Source organism: Sturnira hondurensis, unplaced genomic scaffold (genome assembly GCF_014824575.4).
Source record: "Sturnira hondurensis isolate 20B ecotype Veracruz unplaced genomic scaffold, ASM1482457v3 Scaffold0003166, whole genome shotgun sequence".
NCBI lineage: Eukaryota > Metazoa > Chordata > Mammalia > Chiroptera > Phyllostomidae > Sturnira > Sturnira hondurensis.
Window position 1 is genome coordinate 1,284,024 of NW_028075797.1, and position 17,334 is coordinate 1,301,357.

At 50.1% G+C, this 17,334-nt stretch overlaps 1 protein-coding gene across 1 annotated transcript in view; it reads right to left on the reverse strand.

Annotated features, from left to right (window-relative positions):
* Positions 1-8,795: 8,795 nt before the first annotated feature.
* The window catches only part of GALNT17 (polypeptide N-acetylgalactosaminyltransferase 17), a 436,260-nt gene continuing 427,721 nt past the window's right edge, over positions 8,796-17,334 (reverse strand). The window contains exons 10-11 of the mRNA XM_037041732.1: positions 11,245-11,412; positions 8,796-10,425 (exon numbers count right to left, since the gene is read on the reverse strand). Of these exons, the coding sequence (XP_036897627.1) occupies positions 10,297-10,425; positions 11,245-11,412 (297 nt within the window). The 3' untranslated portion in view covers positions 8,796-10,296. The remainder of the gene's footprint in view (positions 10,426-11,244; positions 11,413-17,334) is intronic.

Genomic DNA, 17,334 nt, shown 5'->3' on the forward strand with positions numbered 1-17,334 from the left:
AGGTTGGCCCCGTACCCTCTTCAGGTCACCATTCCTGACACTGGAATTGTGAGGGACTTATCTCAGAGAGGTTTTTGTCTTTCTCATTCCTGGTTCATGTGCCCTAATGTTGCCTAACCTAGGCCTTGGAGTCTCTTCTCTCTTATGGTCTATTTCTATTCAGATTGTGGATTCTATGGGATATTTGAGTTGCTTCAGGGATTGGCCTTTGTATTATACAGTGGTTGATTCATTCCTAACTCACCTGCAAAATTATAAGCTCCAGAAGTTTCCCACACCACACCACATCTTCACCTTTAGGGTTGAACCATTGCTCCAGACATTTTAGACCACAGAATTTCCTTAATCAGCAGAAATTTTGTTTCTGAATCAGTCTTAACCAATAGTATATATCAAGAAACTCAAAACTAAAAAACCAACCAACCAACCCAGAACTAAAGGTTTATTTTTCAGTTTACTTATCTCTCGTGTAAAGAAACTCTTAAGTAGCTGACTCAGAGTTTGTAGGGTAGCTTCATCAGGAGCCCAAGGTACCTTTATTTTCTGCTGTAGTCATCAAGGTCACCCTGTAATTGCAGTGTGGTCGCTGCAGTCATGTGCTTCTTCCGGGCAGCGGGAAGAGGAGGGGCAAGGATCAAAGGGGCCTCTTCAAAGACCATTCCCAGAGGCTCCACTCAGTGGCTTCACTTCTCATCAGCTACCCCTATCTGCAAAGGAGGCTGGGAAATCTAGTTTCCTAGCTGGGCACCTGGCTGTATACGGCATCACTGAGGTTCTCTTACCGAAGAAGAGGGTGCTATTCGGTAGGCAGGGAGCAGAGAGATAGATTTCTCCCAGGTACCAATCCCAACTGGTTTTTCCATAGTAGCCACTAATCAATGGTGTCAGCTAAATGTCTGTATCACTGTGAAGAACGCCCCCCAGGCCACGGCTCGGTTGTTCCTGCTAATAGTGGCTGAGTGTGAGAGAGCGGCAGTGCTGCCTCCTCGGCAGGTGGGCAGGCCCTTCCCGGACTCGGGCATCCAGCACTGGCCAGGGCTGCCTAGGACGGCTGGGTGAGGCAGTGCCCTTGGAGCGCCTTATTAATAGTCATAGTAGCAGTGGTCGTGGTAGAGCTGCTTTAGAACAGTTTTAGATTTACCAAAAACCTGAGCAGGTAGTACCGAGTTCTTCTAACACACTCCCCCACCCAGTTTCCCTGCTACTGTCTTACATCAGTAGGATACGTTTCTCCTCGAAGCTCAACACACTTGGTTTCTTCCTTGAGAAGATGTGATTTCCAGGTTCATTAACCCCCCACCCCCAGCTACCCTCCTTTGTGGAAAAACCCAAGGGGGCAGGACAATCGCTCCATCCAGCATTTCCCACCCCAAGATCCGACTGGCTTTTCTTGGAAACTGCTGGCCCATATTGAGGTGACTATTGGATAAAGCCCATTTCATTTTATACTCCTCCAGCATGGCTGGCGAGTATACTCCTCTAGTATGGCTGGCTTTTTGTATCAAAGTGCAGGAACTTCCATTTACCCCATTACATTTAAGCATACCATGACCCCGTGATGTATTATATACGGATATGAAGTCATAGGGATCAATATGCAAGGAAAAATAGGGGAGAATGTTCATAAACCTCTCTGGATGGCGGGGTTGCTATTTTCCTTCTGTTATTACTTACTTCTATCAATTAACTTGTAAATTACCAACAAAAAGGTGTTTGGGTTTTTGTTTGTTTGTTTGTTCTGCTTTGGCTCTTGCTCTTATCTGAGCGACATTGTTCTCTTAGCCTGCTGAGGACACACTGAACTGTTTCAGACAGAACTGGCTATTCTTTCTTGTGAGTCTTCCAAGTATGTTCATTTGTAGGCACTTCAACTGGACAAGGGGGAGCAGACATCTGGGGCCAGAGGCCAGGGCCTCAGGCAGCGCTGGCTGTTGCGAATCAGCGGACGTCTCCCTGGGACAAGGTCCTCCCAGGGCCTGGGAGGTGCTAATGAACTCAGTGTGCTAAACGAATTTGCTCCTCTGGGCTCTAAGGTGCACGGCAGAGAACCTAGAGGTAGCCCTGCGCCCCGCCTCATAACCGAGGCTTTCCTGTTAGAACAGAGACTCTGCCACAGAGCCACTGGCTAAGTCGTGAGGCCCATTGGTTATGAACCAGGGGTTCTGAGTGACCCAGGCTGAGTGTGAAACCCACACCTGCCTCTTACAGACTCCGTGATATTGCGACAGGTACTTAATCTCTCTGAGCCTCCGTGTCCTCATTGGTAAAGGAAAACAGTTGCAACCGCTGGGAACTTGCTGGGAGAATTGGGAGAGCGGATGCCTGCAAACGTCCTTGTGCGGTGCCTGGAACACAGTATGTGTTCATGGAACGGTGGTGGTTACAGTTATGGAGGCCAGGCACGGTGCTGGCTCTGTCCTGCCAGCGTATATCCCCAGCGTCGGCAGTGAGCACCCGTGGAAGAAAACAGCCCACCAACAACACAAAGTCCAGGAAAGCAAAAAACACAACAGAAAACGAAAATACCAAAACGGAACACAAATAACAAACGTGTAGCTGCTGGTGTCAACCTCCTTACCTCTCTGGATAATTCTTCTAGGGTGAGAAAGATTTTTGAGAAGCTGAAACTTAAAGATAGAAACAAAACCCCCAAACAACAAATACTTTCCCACCACAACAACCCAAAGCACAGACTCTTTCCTCCTTGGGCAGCGATGGCAGCTTCCTTCCGCCAGGCTGTCCTCACTCATGTTCCTGTCACAGACGTCAAGAGCTGGGCCCTGTCTAATAGGACAGCTCTTGGGGATGGTCATGTGCACTGGGAGCGCCTAGGAGAGCGCAGGCCCTCCATCAGGGTCAGGGGCAGGTCAGAGGCAGGCTGCTGATAGCGTGAGCACACCGTTGCTGGAAGCAGGAGTTTCTGGCCTTCTCTCTCCCTAGGCTCCTGCAGAGCTGATTTCCTCTGCCCTCACCTACACTGAGCCCAGCACTGGGCTGGCCACTGCCTAGAACCCCACAGAACCTCCCTAGGAAGAAATGCAGCTTCACTCCAGGGGCCTGGAGCAGCAATTCCACCCTCTAGAAAAATTCTAGAAGCAGCCCTGAGACACGCTTGGCACATCGTGAATTTGGGCAAGTTCATGGTAGGTTAGGGTTGGGCCTGGGGGGGGCAAAAGGAAGCTGAACTATAAAATGGTGGTGGGCAAACACAGTTTCAGTGCACACGGGACCAGAACTTCTCTCTGGTTTCCACCTTGGCACCAGGTGGGGGATCTTTTCTTATTTTTTATTTTCTTTCTTTCCTTCTCCCTCCCTCCCTCCTTCCCTTCCTTCCTTCCATCCTCATCTGAATATATATATATATATTAGAAGTAGAGAGAGAGAGAGAAAGATCTATGTGTGAAAGAAACATTGGTCAGTTGCCTCCTGTACATGCCTTGACTGGGAACCAGACCCACAACCTCTGGTGTACGGGAAGATGCTTTAACCATCTTAGCCACCTGGCTGGGGCTCTGCAGGGAGACTCTTTAAAGAACATCTTAGGAGTGGGTACAAATATCAGAGTGGTAGAATGTCAAGGGAGGTCTCTGAGGCGCTTAGAAGCCATGCAGTTAGTAAATAGCTTTGTGTTTAAACCCTTCATTTTCTAAGTTTAGCTCGTTGGGACAAAAGTACAGGTACCTTAACCCAATGATCAGGAATTCTGAATCGGAGAGGTCGGGGCTCATAATGATGAACTTCACAAGTATGTGAACTTAGGCACCAGAGACTTGTTTGGTGGCCTGGATTAGGACAGGGAAGTGTCATTTCCCCTTGTGTGTTTTCAAGGGCAAAAGAGTCTGGAGAAAATGTAAAATCTGGGCAGTGTGTATTCTCCTTTTTGTCATTTTCATGACAGGATTTATAAATGCCATTTTTTTCTTTTTTAATCCTCACCTAAGAATATATTTATTCACTTTAGATAGAGAGGAGGAGGGGGAAAGAGAAGGAAACATCGATGTGAGAAACGATCGGTTGCTTCTTGTACGTGCCCTGCCTGGGATCGAGATTGAACCCACAATGTTTTGGATTACGGCATGATGTCCCAACCAACTGAGCCACTTGGCTGGGGCTAAGTGCCGTTTCGTAGACACCTCACCGTCTGGAGTTCACGTCAATACTCACCAGTGCCTCCTGTGATGTGCCCACTGGAAGCCCCACGTCTCCTGCCTTCCTAAGCTGGGGTTCGTGCCAGGTGAGAGCTCAGACTCCCGGGGCAGTGGGAGGGTTCATGATGTTAGCTGGCAATGGATCGATAACCTCACTCTGACCAACACTTTCCAAAATCCTTCCCAGTGAGATTTTGCTTCCCAGTGAAACTGAAAAAAAATCTCTAATTTTCACTGAGGACATTTTGCTCTTTTCCAAGTAGTATAACAAGCTTGAGAATGACCCAAAGGTGAGCAACCAGAAGAAAAGCAAGAAATGAAAATAAGCCTTGGTTGGAATAACTGTTTTCGCAGGGGGATGAGAGCTGTCATCAGCCGGTGGGTGTCACGTCCTCATCAAACTCCGAAACAAGTTCCAAGTTTCTGAGTCACGTGGATGTGGTGACTCGGGCTGGGCTTCTCCATCAGGTACTTCACTGGCACCTGGGGGGCTCTCGGACTCCTGCAGTTGCCAAGATACCAAGACGATTTTCAAATTTTGTGTCTTCATTGTGACAGTTATCCGAAAAGTAACACCAGCACTTTCTGGATCATCTGGATGACCAGGCTGGCACTGGCGGTGACTCTGGGACATGGGCTTGTGCACGTGTTACAACAGCACTGGCACGAGGCAGCTCTACAGCGATTGTCCCAGGTGGGGCAATTGTCCCAGGCGAAAGGGAAGAGCGACGCGGAGACCGTATCTAAATGGGTTTGCCCGTCAGGAAAGTCAGGGGAATACAGATTCCTGGAGGGCTGAGTTTCTATTTGCTTTGCTCACTATTCCATCATTAGCCGCACCCTAGACAGGTAGTAAGTGGTCAGTAAGTAAACACCTTAAAAATACCTGGAGTTCAGAAAAGTGGGCGGGAGGCTCAGGTCACCAGCAGGCGCGGAAGAGCCTCGGTGAGCAGGCGGAGCCGCCACCACGCCCAACGCAGCAGCCGCTCTTTGCGGGAGACAGTGCCGCCACCAGATTCGCTCCACGTTGCTAACTCACGTTTTATTGACTTTGGAGGTAGATTTCTTTGCATTGACTCATAAATTTATTTTATGTTATAGTCAATGGGCCTATGAGCAAAGCCATTCTATGTTTATTCATATTTGAGAAACGCTAAAATGAAAAATAAATTAGGTCAGCCGTAAAGGTCTGTGAGGAGTGATTTTTTTCCCCTTTAGAAGGATTCCATCTATTACTTTTCTTAAGAAATAGTGGATAAGCATTTCCCACAATATATGCCCAATCCTGTGGCCAGTTGGGGCATGGCTTCCCCAGCTAAGACAGGTAACCCCTTTTCCAGGAATGTACTCTGTCCACCGATAAAGCTGCTGCCTGTGGAGTACAGGTTGGTTCAGTCACACTCCGTCGTGCTAATGCTTCGAGGGGGAGCTCTGACTTGGATGCGCGCAGTAGATTTGAATGGGCAGTTAGTTGATCTTGTTTTCAGAGCTCCAGCGGGCAGGGCTGTGGGAAGAGGTTACTGAGATTTGGACTTAGCTTGGCTCACCGTCAGAAAGTTTTCTGCCCTAGAACAAACAAGCTGTCTCTAGACTTTATCAAGCAGTTAAGGGGTGATTACCTGGATGGTGAGTGGGCATCCAGTGGGAGAGTAGATTGCATATATTGATCCTGCTGATAATAGCCGGCTCCGCCTGGCAGTCTTTCCGTGTCCTGCGACCATGAGCAATGTTGCTGACCCCTGCCTGGCTTTCTTAGTTTCTCAGCTTGGCTCTCTGTGCTCCAGCTGTGCTGGGTGTCCATGGCAATAGGCGGCAGTCAAACTGGGTGCCACACCGCAAGGTCCAGTTACCAGCTAGAGCCTCTGGTGCAAAAGAACCTTGAAATCTGCAAATATGCCAAGGCCCCCCATGCATGCCCATAGATGTGGCCCCGCGTTCTGACTGCCCAGGCTCCAGGGTCCAGGGTGGGGAGACCCAATGTACTGTGTCTCTTTTCTTCTCTCAATATAGGCTTTAAAGGCTAAAGGTCACGATATTCATCGTGTACTTGCTTAATGTATGTTAGCTCCTTCTTCCTCCCTTTCTCCCTCCCTTCTGAGAAGTCTTAAAAAGCGAACCACAGGCTATGTGCCCACATATAGTTGTTGGACTAAAATGGGCCCCTAGGGGTCCACACCTGATCCCTATGGTCAGGTCTAAGAAACTTGCTTGATAGGTGAGGAAACCGAGTGGCCAAGGGACTCGGATTCGTGGTTCAGGAGAGGAAGGGGCAGCTGATTAGGAGCGGACGATCTGCCAGCCCAACTGCTGATCAGAGTGCAGACCAAAACAAGAGGCTGCAACACTGGCAAAGAGCGGGCATCGGAACCTGAGTCCCGCCAGCTGGCAGTTCCCAGATTTCAAGGGCCACCTGGTTCCTGAGCTGGCTCCAGGCCCCTCCCAAGCCCATTCTGCTCCAGCCAGCTGTCCCTCAGCATTTCTCAGAGCAGCAACGTGCAAGAAGGAGAAACTGCATGCAAATCAGGGACAACTCCCTCATTTCCAGCCCTGGGAGAGTTGCCAGCTCTGTCCAGGCCTGACTTCTGCCCTTTGTGAAGTGGGGGGCAGGGGGAGATACTTTTCAAGGACGGTGGGAAAGTGTCAGCTGAATAAAAAATGGCTTCCGAAGCCCAAGTAAAAGGGCCTGGAGTGGCTTCAGGCCCAAATTGTGCTTTCCCAGTCTTTTCTATTTCTTCCCCTTTCCCAGCCACCAGAATAAGTATAAAGAACACATTAGAGGAATAACATATATAGATTCAGAAACATCAGCTTTGGTGGCTTGGACATGTATCAGGAAAACCATCTGTGACATTTTTTTTTTTTTTTTTTGCTATATAAATTGAGGTAGGGAAAATAGAGAAGAGAAAGAAATAGCCACCGGACGGGAGCAGGGAGCGGTGGGGTGAGGGGACTGGGTGAGCAGAGGGAGATCAGCGGATGTTGTCAGAACTCAGCTGCCTCTGCAGCGCCCACCTCTGCCGACTGAGAGTAGGGTAGACAGATTCGTCACTTCTCCGACTACAGAGGGTGCTGACTTCCACCAAAGGCGTGTGAGATTCCCCTGAAGCTGCTGCCCATGGCCCCGGTGCAGAGATGCGGGTCTCTGGAATTCCAAATTCGCCCACATGATCAGGGACCCCAGGCTCCCCCGGGGCCCTGCATCTTTTCTCTCCACTGTCTCTGGCTTTCTTAATTCTTCCTCTCTGCTTTGGCCCTTGACCTGCTACCCCTCGGCCTTCAGGCCCCTGGGACCCTGCAGGGCAAAGAAGGTGCTGACTGGGGATGCTGGCCTCGCTCCCTGGCCAGTCTCCCCAGGTAGCCTCCCCTTGGGAGGAAGCCCAGCTGAGTGTTGACAGCCTGTGCTGACATGAACGGACAGCCCAGGGCTGTCAGACGCTGAACCAAGAGCGGGAGCTCACATACTCATGTCTAGAGGCAGAAAGCCTCCTGGGCTCTGAGCCAGCTCCTGCACCCCAGCCCCCACAAACAAGGAAACCACTCAGACATCCTGTCCTGCTGTTAGCAGGTGACACTTAAGAAGAGCAGTGTTCGTCTTGCAAGTTCCAGGACACTCCCTGCTGTGATATTTTAGGGGTGCGGCAGGAGTACAGGGGAGCCAAAAGAGCCATGAGCACGCTGAGTGCATCGGCCCGGACCTGGGTTTGGACCTTCTGGGAGAACAGAGCATGACTTTTTGGCTGCTGGGGTCTGAGGTGGTTTAGACCCATTTCCTGCAGGAGGAAGGATCCAACAGAGGCGCACTGAGAACCTCACCAGGATTTGGGCTCAGTCCCCGTTAATGGTAAAAGAGGGCATTGGTTTCTCTGAACTTCTACTCTAAGACCTGCACAGGAGAGAGAATGGCTCAGTCAGGGCCGGACTCCTCCTGGAAGCACCGCCCTGTGATGCGCTCTCCGAATGTCCCTGGACCCCCATGGGACCCACAGATCTACAGCTCTTTTCACTTCACAGCTAATCTCAGGCTCTGACAGCTAAGGTTGATGAACTCATTACCAAGTAGCAGCATTTTCCATCAACGTGCTTGTAGACCCCGACTTCCGCAGAACCCAGCAGAAAAATGGCAACTGGTAAAGTGAGCATGTGTGTGTGTGTTATGTGACACCAGACAAGATGGGAAAGAGGCACGGGGCTGTGACAGCCTAGGGGACCCCCCACTCAGATGTCTTCCACGAACATTTCTGTGACAGGAGGCCTGGGGTCCTTTCAGATTTCACTCTTTCATGAACCGAAGGGGCAGGTGCTTCCACCACAGGCTCCATGGTCCCCAGAGTGTAAATGGGTGTCTGGCAGCAGGAGGGGGCAGGTCTGGATGGCTCAGCCAGGTCACTCCCAATGTTCCTTTCCTTAGAAATTGCTGCACCAGCCTGACCCTCCAATCGATGAGGGGAAAGCACCAAATGTCAGCTTGTTTTGCTTTGGGGGTGGGGCAAAGGCGAGTGCAAGGACAGGCTGGATTTGTCTCAGCCCCAAGCTGTGAGGGCTTTTGCCTAGAATAAGACTGAACCTCCCAAATGGAAGGAGCCGTTGCCACACCCCAGGAACTCCCCCAGCTCCAGTCTCTGGAGAAATCAAGAAGCAAACAAGGCAGCTTTGGGAAGTGCTCACATGTGTTTATTTCACAACGGGGGGATATGGGGGGGTGCTGATCACCAACAAGATGCCACCAAATGAAACATATGAACCCCAAACTGGGCAACAATAGGGTTTGGTTCTGGGCAGGGCATGGCCTTTGGGAACAGCATGAGGGAGAGAGACGGGGACTGGCAGAAGCTCAACCTTCTGTCTGAGGTGCCACACAGGGCAAGGCCCAGCCACATCCTTCCATCTGGACGTGTAGCCATCCCCAGCCCCCCAATCTCCTCAGCAGCCTTGTCCTGATCCAGGCAAGCAATGAAGCGGCAAGTCCGAAGCCACACTTCCACGCCTGCTCTACCACACACTCAGACACACACCCAGACACACATGCCACGTGGTGTCACACATGCATGCACGCACATGCAGCCACACACACCCTGCCACACGCACACCAGCACACACACTCATATGCATGCACACACAACCATATATTAACTCTGATTTATAAGTGCACCCTAACCAGAGGGCAATCGAAAAAAATTATTACTCTTCAGAGAGGAATCGACTGCCTTCTCCCCTGTCAGCCAACAGAGCATGGGCTGAAATGAGATGAGCACAGAGCATCCTCTAGGGCCCTGACCCCCTTTGCTGTGCTGGCTCCAGTCCCTAGGCTCCAGGTGGAGGCCCCTTGCTGTGCCCCTGTGGTGGCTTCCGTGAGTCACAGCTCCTGGTCCCTAGCAGGCAGAGCTGCACTGCCTGACTGCAGCCTGGGGGCCCGCACAGCTCAGGCCACCCTGTGCTCAGCCTCTGTCTGTCTCAGCTCTCTCCAGACCCAGGTAGAAGAACTGTCCCGGGTGCACAGGAGCCTACTTAATGCCCAGGCAACCATGAAGCATCAGCTCCTTACATGCCAGCTCAGGGGAAGTCCAGAAAAACCCAGGGCTGTAGCTGCACTCCACCTAATGGAAAAGTTTGGGGTGGAGGCTGCCTTGATTGTGAATGGACATCTGGGCAGAAGCGACTTCAGGAGAAACTGGGTCTCAGGGCCAACTGCCTCCTCTGAAATGGGGGGAGCTAGAATGTGGCTGAGACCCACAGCCTCCAACTCTGTTGAGGGCTGGGGTGGAATCCAGAAGCTGCTGCTGTAAGAGGTGAGAAAGAGGAGAGGCCTCTGCCAGTCCAGTCCTGATGGTGGGTGGGGAGATGCAAAGGAGATGTGGATGTTTCACTCCTCGGTACCAGGTTCACATCTGGGCTGCAGAAGACACAGCTCCTGGGTTCCCAGCAAAGGGGCAGGGTGGGCGTGCTTTCCCAGGGTCCAGGAGCCTCATGGAAGCTGAGTGCCTGATGTGGACACATCTCCATCTGGGGCCCCCATGCTGTCCTGGAGAAGCCCTGGATGCCCAGGAGCACCTGCTGGCTCCCAGTTGTCTCTTGGCCAGTGTGGCTGGTCCAGAACACGGGCAGACACTGTCCCAGGAAGCCAGGCTCCAGGGTCCCTGGCTCTCTCTCACTACTTGATGGAATTCTTAATTGTCCACCTCTGTCCCGTGCAGCTGCGGAGGATGAGGTCAATGCCAGCCAGGCCACGGTTCTCCACCTCCAGACAGCGCCCTGTGCCCTTATTCATAATGGCTCCATTCTGGGAGGAGATGGGGGTAAATGGATGAAAGAAAGAGAGAGAGAGAAAGGGAGGGAGGGAGGGAGGGAGGGAGAGAGAGAGGCTTAACAACCACAGTGCCTAGCACCTGGCTTCTCATGGGGTACAATCCCCAAGTTCTTTGTACACAGAGAGGGATCATTGGGGCTTCCTTCCTCTGGAAATTCTAAAGCAGGAATGTCAAACTCTTTTTTGCAGGGGACCACATCAGCCTTGTGGTTGCCTTCAAAGAGCCAAACGTAATTTAGGACCGCACAAATGTAACCACTCCTTAACAGTTAAGTGAGAGCTCGGTGCTGCCGCCAGGTAGAAACACAGTGCCGGGCCTGATAAAACAGGTGGAGGGCCAGAATCGGTCCGTGGGCCTTGTGTTTGCCACCTGTGCTCTAAAGTCAGAAAATAAATAAGCTTCATCAGGTCCGAGTAGCTGAACCAGGCAATGAGCATTGGTGGAGAATGGTGTCGGAAGGAGGACTTTCCAGAAATATGTGAGGTCTGACTTTCTCAATCCTACTGGCTGTAGGCACTTAACATATTTCAGGAAAATTACCCCCAGCATTCCCCTCCCAAGACTAATCAGAGCCAACCCAGCCCGGCGCTGCTACAGGGATCCGGAAGGCTGTTTCCCGTGGAAATCCTCCACTGATTCCCCCGAAATGTGCTTCAGGTCCAGGTGCCTGCCCCGGGGTTGGGATCCCTTCAATGCACTTTGCTGGGTGTCCCTGGGCAAGTCAGATTGCTTTGTGGTCCGCAGCACTATTTCCTGCTCGGGGGTGTCGGTCCTGTCCATGGAGCACTCACCTGGATGAAGGTCCACCTTTTGTAGAGGCTGCTCTTGACCTTGTCACAGTCAAGCAGCTGGGGCAAGCGACTCTTGGAGTTGTCTACTAGGCAGCGGGTGTCAGGGAGAAGCGTGGTGGTCCCCAGGGCTCCCAAGTGCAGAAAGCCTTCCTTGGTATAGCGGGCGAGCTGTGGAGAGAGCAGCAAGCCCGGGGAGCAGGGCCGGGAGGAGGGAAAACAGGGCTCAGGCCTGCAGGCCTCTGTCAGTGCCGCAGTCCTGGCCACCACTTCAGGCCTGTCCCACCCACCGACACACACACCCAAACCCATAGACGAGCCCTGCCGGGAAGCCCTCTGGTTTGCGAGGACCGGATATAGATTCCCCTGGATTGCTCTCTGACTTTTTTTTTCTAAGCGTGTCCTCATCAATGTTTCAGGAATCTGGCCTTCAGCCCAGCAACCTGAGGAGCAGGAGTAAGTGAAAGAGCAGGAGAGCTGATTTCTGAAGCCTGGCTCTGCCTCCGACTGGCTGGGCCACCTTGAATAATTCACTTAACCTTTCTGAGCCTCCATTTCCTCCTCAGTTATAATCAGCGGTTAACTAAACCTATCCTGCTCCAAAGGGCCCACAGAGGAAGCACATGAAAGAAGAAACAGCTGTTATTAAAAAGCACTCGACCTCATAGATTTTAAAATAAATAAAAGAGCAATGAGATAACACATTTTAAAAAAGACCTTATTCCCATTTTGTCAAGGTTTGCCTAAGATGGGCTGATGAAATTACTACAACCTGGAAAAAAATGGATTTCAAAATATATACTTTGTGCTTTTAAAATGTTCCTCTCCTTTAACTCAATAAATCCACTTTTAGAAATCATCCCAAGGAAATAATCAGAGCTGCGAACATAAGTTTATGTGTAGGGTATTTATTGGAACATTTTAATAACATCCGGAATGTACAACACAGTCCTGGTTCTTGCTTTCTGCTCCATGTACCGCAAAGAGTGCTGGGAGATTGTGGGAGATTGGAAAAATGGTCACATCCTTCACACTTCCTTCTATACACCACTGGTAATGTCAGTCAAATGGAGTCTAATTCCCCATCTCTTGAATATTGGTGATTTACTTTGGCCAACAGAATATAGCAGAACCATTGATATGCCTGTTCCTTGATTAGACTTTGCATACTTCCACCCTCTGGAAACCCTGCTGCCACCACGGCTGTGAACTCAGGATGGTCTGCTAGAGGGTGAGAGACAACCACCAGACAAGGGGGTGAGGTCACTCGAGGTCAGGTGGCCCTCAGCCCAGCTGCTAGTTGATAGGAGATTCATGAATAAATCCCAGCAAAATTTTCTGAGCCTAGTCCACATCACAGAACTGTCAGGCTGGCCTATGGACTCATGAGCAATAATAAATGCGTATGGTTTTAAGCATATGGTTTTAAACCAAATGCATATGGTTTTAAGTTTGGGATAGTTGTTATGCAGCAATAGCTAACTGATACAGAAATGGTGTTGCCTGCCAACCCTTTCCCAGGCAGGGCTCATATGACTTCAGTGGCCTTCCCTCCCCTGCCTGTTCACATTGCCACCTGCATTCACACTTCTTTAGGGGCAGGGACTGGGTCTAATCCATTTCACTCCTTACTAGGAGAAGGATCACAGACCAAGTGCTCAGAAATGTGTTTGTGAATGAGCACACTGTAAATCTGGTGAACATCCTCATTTAAAAAAAAATGAAGCCCCATCTCTCCAAGCATGTTTTGAAGAATATTCTGTGTGCCCAGCCTAGGGTCAGGCTTCAGGGAATGTAAGGCTGGGGCTGTGTTCCCACTGTGATGATCCCAGTGCAGGCTGGATCAGGGTGGGGTGGGGGCCTGCGGTGAGAGAGGCAAGCACTGTCTGCCTGCTTGCCCTCAGAATTGTAAGAGGTGCCTGGGGAGGAGTGATGATCACTAATACACAGTTAGCTCCTATTCATTTTTTAATAGAAGAAATAAAATTAACAGCTTGTAGGTAGTGAAGGCATACTCTGCATCATTTCTAAGATGGTACAGAGGATAAATGCTGGAATTCTCACAAATCTCAGTGAGGCGAGTGCTACTGCCACCCCATTTTATTTGCTAATTTAATTTTGGGGCTGCAGCACTTCACATTTTTTGAGGGCCTGCTCCCAAGGAGCTCATAGCCTAGGGGCTGAGCCCCACATGTGCTAGGTGGGGGAGGAAAGGAGGTGAAGGAAGAAAGGCAGTGCATGCAGATACCAGGGCACAAGCAAAGGGGGTGCAAAGCAGGCCCAGGCAGGGGGCCTGGGGTGGCAGGGGGATGGCAGCCTGGCAAGTCCTGCCTAGGCTGGGAGACTGGACCAAGCAGAGGCAAGAAGGCTGCCCCCCTCCCACTAGGGTGGGCTCACCTAGACGTGCACTGGAGGTGGCCCAGCACCTCCAGCTGTTGAGCCAGGCCCCAAGGCATGGCAGTGTGCTGGTCCTCTCCACCCGATACTCCTTGACCATGCAGACCCCTGAGGGAACGCAGGTAGCCAGGGTCTGAGACCCTGGCCAAGACAGCAGGTAGAGGCAGGCCCCTGAGGGAGCAAGTTGAAGCCAAGATGGTTATAGTCCCCAAGGAACTTCCAAATTTCCATAGCAGCCCCTGGGCCAGCTAAGGAGGGAAGGAGGGAGACACAAAAGAAACAGAGGCCGGTAACCAGGGGCAGGCCCCTAGAGGCCTAGCCCCTCGAAACTGCTGCTGATAGGGAGGTTTGGGGGTACACAGGTGGAAAGCTGAGAGGAACTCACCTGAGGGGAAGGGGGACAGCAAGACACACAGCAGCCAGGAGGGCAGCAGCAGAGCAGAGAGGCACACACAGTGGAAGGTTGTGCGACAGAGTGGGGAGAGGAAATATGACCACTTACAACTGCACAAAACCTCCATACATGTCTAGCACCTGGCAGAGGAGAGGGCAGCAGGGCAGTGGTGGGCAGGGCCAGCCTGATTTGGAGGGGATGTCACAGTGTCCAGAGCACTCAGAGATGTGCAGGTTGGTGGAACGGCCCTCACCATGGTGCATGTACTCCACATGGCTGGAGACGCTGAGGGCCTGACTCAGTGGAGCCTTGGACAGCAGGTCTTATTTGCTCTTGGCAGACACAGCCTTTACCCTCTGCAATTCCTTGCTATATCACCTAGCAGTGCCTCCGGGAGGAGAACCCAAAAGCTCAACAGAAGTAGTTCCCATTGGGCCCAATCTTGCAGATGTACAAGTACGGTACTTTTCGTGGAGGTCCTTGATCTTCTGTTGATATTGTCATTCTCATCATACTCCTTGTACAAGACAGTGAGCTCTAGCCACTCCGAAGCTAGAGGGTTCTGCATAGCAATCTCTTGCTGAATTCAGCCCTGCTGAGCCATGATGGTTTCATCATAAGCAAGACTGTTAACACCAGAAACACATGTGGCAGTTCTCGGGGACACTCACACCCGTGGCCACGTGCAGCATCCCCAGAGGCCCTGCCTGGTTTTTTGCACCTGCACTGGATATAACTACATGCTAACTAACTTGATGCCCTCCTGGCACAGACTGGGGAGGCAGGCAGGGGACGTCACTTCATTTTAAAGGTGAGGAAACAAACCATGTCTCCAAGCCATAGAGACATCTGGTCACCTGGATGGGTCTTGGCCCCTCTTGGGTCCATAGAGTCCCTGTGGTTGGTGGCCCAGGCCAAGCAGCTGAACAGCGGAGGGGCCTCCTCCCAGATGCTCCTCTCCTCCCCCCGAGAACCTGGGCATTTATGGGCAGGAGTGGACTAAGAAGACAGCCGCACCGAGGGACATGGGTACCTCTTCTCCAGGCGATAAAATTCTTCTCAAGGGCTCTAAGCTTCCGGTGGAAGCTTCTCAGAAGCCCTCTGCTTTAATTCTGGAAGGGGAGCCCACTAGATCCCCCCAAAACAAGTCACAGGGAGTTAATTAAACGCCCTTGAGAGAGATGCAGTTAACATGTGCTTTTAACCCAAATTAGTTCCAAATCAGAATAATTGTTAGAGGCAAAATGATAGGAAAATCAGAAACTCTCCCTCATCCCTATCCAACAATGTCTCTGAATATATTTAAATTCACCAAATGCAAAGTCATGAATGACAGCAAGCTGTTTTTATGTTCAGGGGGAAGATATACACAGCTGCTTATTGAAATTATGAATCAATCTATTATCCAGCAGGCAAATGAGTAGGGCCAAGGAAATTAATTAACTGAACATATCTGTGACCCAGATGTTTAAAGAGTGAAGCTAAATGCCTTTGGGAGTTCTTTCTGAGGTCTGTTAGGATGTGAACACAATGAGACCCAGGCCACTAGGACCTGCCCCACGCCATGCAGGCCTCAGGGGTGGGGGGGGCAGGGTGGCTGAGGAGGGCCAGCAGGATTTTTGTTCTGGGGGAAGGCTGGTTCTCACACCAAAAGTACCAGGCCGGGTGTATAGGCTCTGTTGGCCTGGCCCAGGGGCCAGGGCCAGGGGAAGGGCACTGGCCTGAAAGAACCATGGGGTTTCACAAGGCAGGAGGGTAGTGAAACTGGGACCTGACATCAATGTTATCTCCCTTTTTGCTCCGCTCCTGGAGTGGGAGTCTGCCTGGTCTACCACCCACCATTTCCCATCCCTACTCTCTGCCCGTGTCCTCTGCATGTCCAACGGGCTTTCCTGTCTTCAGGGCTTTGCTCGGCTGCTTGTCTGCTGGAAATGCTATTTTTTGGTGTTATTCTAGGACTCTCTGGCTTCAGCATTCCTAGACTCTAGTGCAGTTCTCTCCACTTCACAATGTCTCTCTAGACAACTCATGCCCTGGTCTCCTGTCAAGTCTCTGGCACAACCTGGATCCACATGTTGGCGATGATATCCCACCTCCTCTGACCACTCTGAGCCTCCATTCGCCAGGTGAGGAATGCCTGGGTGTTTCTCCTTTGGGCTATTATGAAATAAGCTGCTATGAAGACAAGTATAGTTTTTGTGTGAATGTGTTTTCAGTTCTCTTAGGTATATATCTAGGAGTAGAGTTGCCAATTATTGGATCATCCAGTAAGTCTACGTTTAACTTTTTGAGAAACTGTCAAACTGTTTTCAAGGCAGCTGCACCATTTTCCATTCCCACCAGCAATGAACCAGGGTTCCAATTTTTCCACATCCCAGTCAACTCTTGTTATTGTGGCTTAAAAACATTTTTAAAAAATTCTAGCCATTTTAGTGGGTGTGAAGTGGTGTCCTATTGTGGCTTTGATTTGTATTTACCTTAATAACTAATGATGGTGAGCATCTTTTCATGTGCCTACCAGCCATTTGTATATCTTCCTTGCAGAAATGTCTATTCTGATCTTTTGCCCATTTTAAAATTGGATTATTGCCTTTTTATCATTGGATTGTAAGAATTCTTTACATTTCTTGATGTTAGACCTATTTTAGATATATGATTTTTTAATATTTTTTCCCATTTTGATGGCTATTCTTTCACTTTCTTGGTAGCATCCTTTGAAGCACAAAAGTTTAAAGTTTTGATGAAATCCAATGAACCTTTTTTGGGGGGGTTACTTGTGCTTTTGGTGTCATAGCTAAGAAACCATCACCAAATCTGAGGTCATGAAGGTTTATGAGAATGTTTTCTAAGAATTTTATAGTTTTAGCTCTGACATTTAGGTCTTTGATCCATTTGAATTAATTTTTTATAGTATATGGTATAAAGGATGAGTCCAAATTTGTTATTTTTATATGTGAATATCAAATGGTACAAGTATCAGTACCATTTGTTAAAAGCACTATTCTCTCCCTGTTGGATTGTCTTGTCATCCTTGTTAGAAATCACTTGACTCTAAGTGAGAGGTTTCTGTCTGGACTTGCAATGCTGTTCCACTGATCTACACATCTGTCCTTATGTCAGTCCCACACTGTCTTGATTATTAGAGCTTTGCAGTAAGTTTCAGTACTTTTTCTTCTTTTTCAATACTGTTCTGGCTAGGCTGGGTCCCTTGCATTTTTTTCTTTTTGTGCCTTTTATTGAATTTATTGGGGTGACACTGGTTAACAAAATTATACAGGCTTCAGGTGCACGATTCCGCAGTA